The sequence below is a fragment of the Myotis davidii genome, unplaced genomic scaffold, assembly GCF_000327345.1.
Source record: "Myotis davidii unplaced genomic scaffold, ASM32734v1 scaffold1055, whole genome shotgun sequence".
Lineage (NCBI taxonomy): Eukaryota > Metazoa > Chordata > Mammalia > Chiroptera > Vespertilionidae > Myotis > Myotis davidii.
The window spans coordinates 719,599-729,103 of NW_006286477.1; the positions used below are offsets into that span (position 1 = coordinate 719,599).

The 9,505-nt window shown below is 60.6% G+C and overlaps 1 protein-coding gene across 1 annotated transcript in view; it reads right to left on the reverse strand.

Moving 5' to 3' along the window:
* Positions 1-5,713, reverse strand: part of NSMCE4A (NSE4 homolog A, SMC5-SMC6 complex component) — a 42,921-nt gene extending 37,208 nt beyond the window's left edge. The window contains exons 1-2 of the mRNA XM_015560159.1: positions 5,611-5,713; positions 1,389-1,583 (exon numbers count right to left, since the gene is read on the reverse strand). Coding sequence (XP_015415645.1) covers positions 1,389-1,583; positions 5,611-5,713 — 298 coding nt within the window. The remainder of the gene's footprint in view (positions 1-1,388; positions 1,584-5,610) is intronic.
* Between the last annotated feature and the right edge of the window lie 3,792 nt (positions 5,714-9,505).

The window sequence follows — 9,505 nt, forward strand, 5'->3', positions numbered from 1 at the left end:
GGGGAGCGGGAGGCGGTGAGTCCGGACCCGGCCAGGCTGCTCTGAGACTCACGCGGAGCAGACGTGGTTCTGCTGTTCTCTTAGTCTGCGGACCCGTTCCTAAAAGCTGGTCCGGAGGTTCTGCTTTCCAGTAAGAGGAGGGATTGAATTTGGTGAAGGAGACAGAGTCACTGGTACCTTGAAGCACCTGGTGAAGTCCCAGCCACTGGGTCCCAGCTGGTGCGACAGGAAGTCACCCTGATGGCCGGGGGCACAGGGATTGTCCCCCGTTCTTCCTAAGGAGCCTGCTTCTCCCGTGAACGTGGGAAAGTAACCTGAAGGGATGGGTTTTAATCAGTGACTCGTTTCCACGCTGTAGGTCAGCCTGTGATTGGCGGCGGGGAAGGGGCTGCGGGGGGGTGCGGGGTGTAGGGGGGTCCATCTTATACACAGCAAATGGCGAGAAGGGACTAAAGGGATTGTCTTTTGATTCAAGGGTTGGGAGTGAGAATTGACGTCACAATTTTCTCAGTTTGGGGGCATTTTATTTGTTTGTTTTTATTGATGTCAGAGAGGAAGGGAGAGGGAGAGATAGAAACATCCATGATGAGAGAGAATCATGGATCGGCTGCCTCCTGCACGCCCCCCACTGGGGACTGAGCCCACAACCCAGGAATGGAACCATGACCTCCCGGTTCATGGGCTGATGCTCAGTGACTGAGCCACGCCCGCCGGGCAGTTTGGGGCATTTAAATTGGGCTCATTCAAGGTGCGTGGTGGGCCGGGCACAGCCAGATTCAATGAGCCTGAGGGGGGCGGTGAAGGATGGAGAAGACGGACGAGAGGAGAAAGCTGGGGCTGGGTGGGATACTGCTCTCTGATGGAGAGCGCGCCACGACCTGCGAGCCGAGTCTTTATTTTATAGCAGATTCCACGCGGCAAAGTAAGGGCGTGGTCACACGTTCTTGCGGTTTCGAATCCACTCAGTTACAGGCACCTGGTCCAGCTCTGTTTACTTGCTGCCCCTCCCGCAGCCCACATCACTCAGCCACGTGGGCCACAGGTGCGGACCATAAGGTCAAGCTCACAGCCATAGCCTTCGGCTGTAACTGTGCTGGGACTTGCACGTGGCTTTGCCACGAGAGGACCGTGTCCTCTCATTAGTCTCAGGCTGGAACCTGTCCGAACGCTGTAGCCGCTGTCCACACGCAGTTGTATGCTTGGTGGCTGCCGCACAGGAGCCAGAGCTGTGGTCGCTGCTCGGGCAGCGTCGGGGGAAGCGGGCGGGGACAGGTGTGTGTGAGGACGGCAGGGAGCCCGGCGCCTGGCCAGCAGGATACCTGGGGCGAGAAGGAAGGAGACTGAGCTCCGCCCAGCATCGGCCTCCCCAGAACCAGGCCCTGGGCTACCTGGCCTCCAGCGCTCGCCCTGGACAGACCCTGGCCTCCCCGGCAGAGAGTCTGGTGCGTGAGGCTCTCCGTGCCCGGTTCTCTGAGGCTGCTGCAGCGCCCTCCCCACAAGACGGCCGACGCCCAGCGTCACCTCGGGGGGTCCCCTGTCCTGCTGCTCGCCCTGGGCCGGCTCCTTCCCGTCCGCCTGGCCCCCTAGACACGGGGACTCGTGGTTAGAGGAAAAGCCGTAAAGGCCACGGCTGCTGAAGAGAAGTGGGGTTTGCGCCTCCTGATGTTGGATCTGAGCCCTGCACTCTGATTCCGCACGGCCCACGGTTAGAGCATGTCCCGCAGCCACGCTCCCCACATGCTCTGTCATGCCACGTGTATGTGTGTGTAGATGGACGTGTGTGTAGATGGACGTGTGTGTGTGTAGCAGACGTGTGTGTATGTAGTAGACGTGTGTGTAGTAGACATGTGTGTATGTAGTAAACATGTGTGTAGATGGACGTGTGTGTAGATGGACGTGTGTGTATGTAGTAGACGTGTGTGTATGTAGTAGACGTGTGTGTATGTAGTAGACGTGTGTGTAGATGGACGTGTGTGTGTGTAGATGGACGTGTGTGTAGTAGACGTGTGTGTATGTAGTAGACGTGTGTGTGTATGTAGTAGACGTGTGTGTGTGCGCATTGGCATGAACTCAGCGACGCAGCAGCAAACCCTTTCCCTGAGGCGTCTGCCAACCCCGGTGGTGGCGGGGAAGGGAGAGTCCAGACGCCCGCGGGTCCTGGGAACAGGTCTGGGTGGCAAACGCAGAGGAAACCCTCCGAGAGCCGTGTCTGTGACGGGGCTGCGGGACAAACCCGTCCCCCGTCCGGCTTGCGGCGGGGAGACCGGCTCCAGCCTAGTTGGGGTTCAGATGTGAATGTCCTCTTGTCTTCCAGGCGCCTCTGCTAAACCCCGCGGGACGCTGGGCACCGGGACTGGCCATGGGCAACGAGCAGAGCGCCCCGGAGAGCCAGGTGGGTGGCAGGGCTCCTCCCGACGGCCCCTCGAGCCCCGCTGTCCCCCCTCCTGCCGCGGCCCAGGAGGAGCGAGCCGGCGCGTGGGGCTCCGGGGGCCAGTGGGGCGCCTCCATTTCGTCCTCAGGGTTCCCGGCTGACGGCGAGCCCTGGTGCCGTCAGCACTGGTTGTTCTTTCCAGTCGGTGCTTTAAACTTAATAGAGTGAGAGTTGGGCCCCTTCTTCCTGGCTCGTGCCCTCCCCGCGCCTCCCATCGGCCGGCCTGGGCGGGCAGAGGCAGTGAAACGCGGGCCTCTCGCGCACGCCTCCCCCAAATGGAGTTTGGCCCTAAAAGTGGTTTTATCGTCTATCAACGTTGAGCACACGGACCTGGAACCGTCCTCCGGGCTGGGAGGGTTCTCGCCACTGAGGCACGGCTCTAGCTGCTGGGCTGTGCGTGCGGCTGGGACGTTCAGTTGCACCAGCCTCAGTTCCCCGTTTTACGTCTGGAACCTGAAGTCCCCGCCCTGGTGAACGAAGGCACGGAGACACTTCCCATTCGTCTCTCACAGCGGGAACTTGGGCGAACGGTGCTGAGGCCTTTGAATGAGAAAACGGGTGCAAAGGCCGCTCATCTCACTGTGTTTCCCGCAGCCTTTGCCTCCGGGCCGCTGCCTTTTCTGAAGCAGGAAAACGAGAATCATTCAAAGACAAGGGGCCACACCAGGCGGCCGGGGCGGCCGGAAACAGTACTCCGTTACACGTGGGGCGTGAGACGGGGGAGCGGGAGGGACTGTGGAGGCAGGAGGGTTCCTGTCCTGCTGTCTGGGGGGGGGCAGCCCCTCCCCTCAGCTGACGGATGCCTGTGGGCACGGGAGCCCCGCTGACAGGATCCCCCCCTTCTCCAAGGGAGGTCAGGAGCCCACATTTCTTTTCCATGAAATCTTAATTGTTTATAATTAAACTTTTATTTTGAGATAATGGAAGATGCACACGCTGCTATAAGAAATGATACAGAGAAATCTCATGGACCCTTTACCTACGATTTTTTTTTTTTTGCCCTTTACCTGGTAACATCAATGGATAACATCTTGTAAAACTCAAGTACCACAGCTGGTGCTGACAGAGATAATGCCAAGCTATGGCACATCCTGTCCTGGCATGTTTGTCTTAGTGGATAGAGCGTCAGCCTGCGGACTGAAGGGTCCCGGGTTCGATTCCCGGTCAGGGCTCATACCCAGGTTGCAGGCTTGGTCCCCAGTGGGGGGCATGCAGGCCCATGATTCTCTCTCCTCGTTGATGTTTCTGTCTCTTTCTCTCCCTTCCTCTCAGAAATCAATATAAATGTATTTTAAAAAATTATGGAGCAGCCCCATCACCAGGAGGGTCCCTCTTCTTACCCTCAGAGCCACCCCCACCTCCTCTGGTCCCCCACTTCCACCCCCGGCCGCCCTGCATTTGTTCTCTCTCATTTCGACATCTGAGCCTGTCGTACAGTCGGCCCGAGTCACGCAGACGGGACCTCGGGGAGCGGGCTGTGTCCACTCGCGGAATTCCCTCCCACCCGCCCAGGCGGCTGCGTGCGTCAGACATCGTTCCCTTTTTGTTTTTTTGGTTCGTCCTCCCCTGAGGATGTTTCCCATTGATTTTAGAGAGAGAGGAAGGGAGGGTTAGAGACAGAAACACCGATGTGAGGGAAACACATGCTGGGTGGCCTCCCCATGGGCCCTGACCGGGATCGAGCCTGCACCCGAGGGACGCGCCTGGACGGGAAGCGAACCTGGGACCCTTCTGCCTGCAGGCGGGTGCTCTATCCACTGGGCCACACCGGCCAGGGCAGTGTTGGCTCCTTTCACTGCCGAGCACCGTCCCTGGGACGCGGGAACGGCCGCTCGCTCGTCGCTCATCGAGGGGCATCTGGCTGCTCCCAGGTTGGGGCTGTTATATGTGCAGCTGCCGCGAGCACGGCTTCTGTGCGCACATGTTTTCACTTCGCGAGACGAATGCCCGAGGGGCCCTGCCGGGTCGGATGGTCGTCACATGTGCAGTGAGAGGAACCGCCTAACTGTTTCTAGAACCGCTCACCCCGTCACATCTCCCTGCCCCTCTCCCACCGCGGGGTGGGCCCGTCGGGGTGGTGGGATGGGCCAGTAGAGGTGGCGGGGTGGGCCGCTCGGGGTCTGCCTCCCCTGGCGCTGCCACCGCTGGGCAAGGCCCAGCCGTGCGTGGGGCGTCTCCCGGGGCGGCTCTGCTGTGTGCTCCCTGTAAGCGGATGTCGGGTGTCGTAATGGGCTCACTGCCGTCTGCGGATTCTCTCGGCGAAACACATGCTCACGTGTCTGTTTTCTAACCGCGTTTTTTTCACTGTTGCGTCTCGAGAGTTCTCTCCACGGCCTGGAGACCACCCTTCGCCGGACGTGGTTGCGAGTCCCTCCTCCCGCTCCCGCTCGGCGTCCGTCCTCTGAGCACGGTCTTCGCAGCGGCAGCTTCTAGGAGGCGTGTTTGTCAGCTTTCCCGTCACGGGCAGGGCTTTCGGCTCCAAACCCAAGAACTCTTTGTGCAGCCCTGACGTCCTGACAATTTCCTCTCTAAAAACTCTGTAGTTTTACAGTTAAATCCATGACCCATTTGGGTGCATTTTGTGTGGAAGGCCTGAGATTCAGGTTGAGGTTCGCGGTTGTGTGTGTGTGCGTCTGGCCCGTCCCCGCTCACCCGTCCGTCCCGCGTGTGGGAACAGGTCTCCCTGCCCCGGAGACCAGGAGCTGGCCGTGCTGTGTGGGGCTGCCTCGGGTCCTCTTCCGCGTCGCTGACCTGCGTGTCTCGCTCCCGCTGTCCCCTGCGCTCTCGATGGCTGAGGCTGGGTAGAGCGATTCCTTCCGCTTGGCGATTTTTCGAGGTTGCTTTGGCTATTGCAGGGCCAACGGCTGTTGATGTGAATTGTAGGATAAGCTTTTCTGTGCCTACAAAATCCTTTGCTGGGATCGGGCGAGGAAGGACGTTAAACCTATAGATGGATGTGGGGAGAACGGACGTCTTGCCTCCGTCCAGTCTTCGGTCCAGCGCACGCAGTGTGTCTCTCGTTATGTGGGTCTCCTTGGACTTGTCTCCCGGCTCATCAGGGTGAGGGGACACAGTCTGTGTGCATCCGAGGTTGTGCCCAGCCTTTCGTCCTCTCTGCGGTGGTGGAGCGGGCGTCATGTGTCCGTGTGGGTTCCGCCCACGCGTTGTCAGGCGCTGACTTTGCAAGCGGATGGCCGTGTCCTGTGATTTTGTGAACTGGCCGGTCAGTGCCGTGAGGTTGTGGCCGATCCCTGGCACGTTCTCTGCAGACGGGGACGGCATTTGCGGGGAGAGCGGCGTTTCCGCTCTTCAGATCCGTGTCCGTTTCATTTGTTTGTTTATTTGCTTTTGGGCCAATTGCAGCGGCTGGGAATCCAAGACGATGTTAATTCAGAACAGCCAGCCCGGCCAGCGTGGCTCAGGGGCTGAGCATCGACCCATGAACCAGGAGGTCAGAGTTCGATTCCCCGTCAAGGGCACAGGCCTGGGATGCGGGCTCGATCCCCAGAGAGGGGCGTGCAGGAGGCAGCCGGTCCATGATTCTCTCTCATCATGGATGTTTCTCTCTCTCCCTCTCCCTTCCTCTCTGAAGTCAATAAACAAATATTTTTAGAAACACAGACGATGGATAAACAAGCTGTGGTGCATCGATCCAGGGGTGGGGAACGTCCGGCCCTTGAGCCGTACGAGGCCGAGGACATCGCTGGGTCTGGCCCTGCCAAGGCATCGGGTGAAGTGATTGTTTGACCAAACAGGGCAGGCGCTGGTTCAGCTGGTCGTTTTGTGCGGCCTCGAAGGACTCGGTCAGATCCACATGGCCCTTGGCAGGGAAGGTGCCCGCCCACCCCTGGGAACGGGGAATTCGAACCCAGCGCTCTGACCTAAAGCTTGTTCATTTTTTTACCACATCCCGTGGGGGAGGCCTGAGTCCCACCCTTGGGGCCTCCTCCTTCGAGGCCTGGCCGGGCGCCTGTGGGGACCCTGGAGGCCGCTGTGGCGAGCTGCTCCGATCTTGGCTTTCTGCCTCGGAGGGGGAGACGTTTGGGACGGCCTCACAGGCCTGGACGGGACGCAGCCTTCGTGAGACACACGGGCCCTGCTGCACGTTCGGGGGCCGGCAGTGGCTCTGAAGTGGAGCCCATGTCCTGGGTGACCTCTGTTCCCGTCCCGGCCTCACCGGCAGCCGCGCTGCTCCCCGAAGCTCAGGCAGAGAGGGGGCGCGTCGGCGAGATGCTGGTCCGGTCTAACTGCATCAGGAGCCCTTGGTTGACACAACCAGGGAGCCACAGTCTAGAGAGACGGCCCACGTCCAAGAGGTAATGTCACAGGATTTAAAAATATAGATTTTTATTGATTTCAGAGAGGAAGAGAGAGGGAGAGAGAATCATGGATCAGCTGCCCCCTGCACACCCCCTAATGGGGATCAAGCTCACAACCCAGGCATGTGCCCCTGACCGGATTCGAACCCGGGACCCTTCAGCCCTTGGGCCAGTGCTCTACCCACTGGGCCACACCGGTTAGGTGGGAATTTTTTTTGATGGCGAAACACCTGGGCTCCTGGGAGAGAGTCCTTCCCAGGCTGGCACGCCGCATGCCTGTTAACACAGACACAGGCCCTGAGCCAGGGAGAGGCTGTGTTTACTCAGCCAGGGCAGGAGGAGGCCGGGACGCTGGCGGACCTGGCAGAAGCGAGGGCTCCGAGGGCGGGGTGCGCTTTGCCGATTCGCAGATGCCCCAGGCAGAGGGGGTGATCGCGTTTCACACTCCACGGCCTTTCTGGGCGCCTCTCCGCCAGGCTATTCCGGGGGTGACCCTGGGCTGCGTTCTGCGGTCACGTCCAGTTGTCTCAGCCACTGGGAGCGAGGCAGGGAGGGAGCAGTGAGCACGCACAGCCGTGTCCACCGTCGGCTGACGCAGTGTGAGGTCGGGGTCAGCAGCACAGGCTCCGGACCCAAACCCTCTGGTCCACGTTCTGCTCCCCCTCTCCCCCGCCGTGTGGCCTGGGGCCGGTGGCTTCCTGTCTGTGCTCAGGGATCGGCCGTGAAACGGCTGTTGTGAGGCCTGAATGAGCGGGACTCGCACACGGACTGTTTGTTGTTACCCGTGGGCTGTGATGGCTCCTGCAGGCGAAGTGTCGCGTAGGCGCTGGGTGTTCTTATCATTGCATTTATTGGGGTGACGTTGGTTAACAAGGGGGTGTTGTTATGACTGTGGAGGAGACCTGGCTCAGCTCCCCCGCAGCCTGGCTTCTCCCCGTGACGTCCCTTTCCCGCCTGCTCCGCCCACGGCGCCTTGGCCCCGAACTTGAGAAGTGCGAGGCCTTCCCCTGGGCCGCTGCTGCTCTCTCCTCACCCAGTGTCTGCGGGTTGGGGGGCAGGGTGGGGCGGCTGCCCTGGCGTCCTGCTGGGGGAGGCGGGGCTGGAAGGGAGAGAGGCCTCCCTCGTTGCTTCTTCAGGAGGAAGCTGAGCCCAGGGCCTGTTTCCTGTGCCGGAGGAAGGTCGGCCCGTGGCCCCCGTGGCCCCATGGCCCCCGAGTCGGAGCGAAGATCTGTCCCCGCCCCACCTGTTGCCGCCTCTGCCTGTGAGGCACGCGGTGTCTCTTCAGAACGACCTTAACGTGGCCTTGACCGTGGGCTGGCGGGCAGGAGTGCGTCTGACACATGCTGAGGCATCACCCATGGCAGGGGCTGCAGGAGGGGCGGAGGCCTGGCTGGGGAGGCGTTTGCCGCTCAGGCCCCGGTGCCCTCAGCCAAGCAGGGGCGGTTCTGGTTCTAAAAACCCGGGACCCTCATGGGAAAGTGTCGCTCCCTCTGTGCTGTGGTTCTTGGGTGACAATAGGGAACATTTTCATCCGTGCAGCCATGAGGGACACTTTGATATTGCTAATTCTCACCCGGGGATATTTTTTCCATTGATTTTTAGGCAGAGAGGAAGGGAAGGAGGGGAGTGGAGGGGAGAGAGAGAGAGGGAGAGAGAGAGAGACAGAGAGAGAGAGAGAGAGAGAAACACTGGTTCATTGGTACATGCCCTTTACGGGGGTCAAACCCACGACCCTTCAGTCCAGGGGCCAACGCTCTATCCACTGAGCCCAGTTGGCCAGGGCTCCGTCCCTAACTTCTCCCTAGTTTCCCAGCGGAATTCTGCTGAGCAAAACCACGGTTGGGGGAGGGGGAGGAAAATGCGTGACTCGAACACACGGGATCCTTTCAGGTCTTAGGTGACCTGTGCCCACTGTCTCCAGGGAGCGGAGGACCCCCACATGGGGAGGTGCTCGCCTGGTTCCTCACTCACGCAGAGATCCTCCTCCCCCCGAACCGCTGTCTCTTCTCCGTGAGATGAAGGCAGGGGCCGCCGGGCTCTGCTACCCCTTGTCCTCAAAGTGCGGCTTTGCCCCACGGCAGGGTGCTCAGTGGGACGGCCAGGTAAACGGTCCAGCCCTTGAGGACTGTGGTCAGGGGCCCATGGAGAAACGTGTTTGTGTTTTCAGAGATTCCTGTTTGATTTCCTCTCTGATTTCTCTTCCCGGCTCAGAGGACCTCGTCAGCGCCGAGTCCGGGGTCCCTACAGTCCCCCGGGAGCAGTCGGAGCACAAAGAGGAAGCCGGAGGAGCAGCCCAGGTAGGAGCGCGGGCCACGGAGACACGCCCAGGTAGGAGCCAGGCCCCAGGACCCATGTGGCCGTGGGGCCGGCCCACTGCCTGCTCAGCACGTGCTTGGGAAAGCTGACCCCCAGCCCCAGGCCTGCTCCTCGGTGGTAAGGGGTTCGAGACGGGCTCACAGGCCTCCTGTGACGGCCTAGCCTGCGCTGGGGGAGCATTAACGCTTTTCTGCCCAGAGACGGAGCTGGTCCCGACAGGCTCCCCTGCCAGCAGTGCCAGGGTGTGTGCTCGTTGTCAGACTTAACGTAAAGGGGGCCCCCGAGGCGCTCGCAGGGGCCCCTGGTCCACGTGGGGCTGGCTGTGGGGGAGGAGGACCTTTCCCTCTTCATCCAGGTCCTCCCGCTGGTCTAGCCATCAAGTCAACAGGAGACAGATCACGGGAGAAAAGGACCAAATGACCTACTATGTGCATATAAG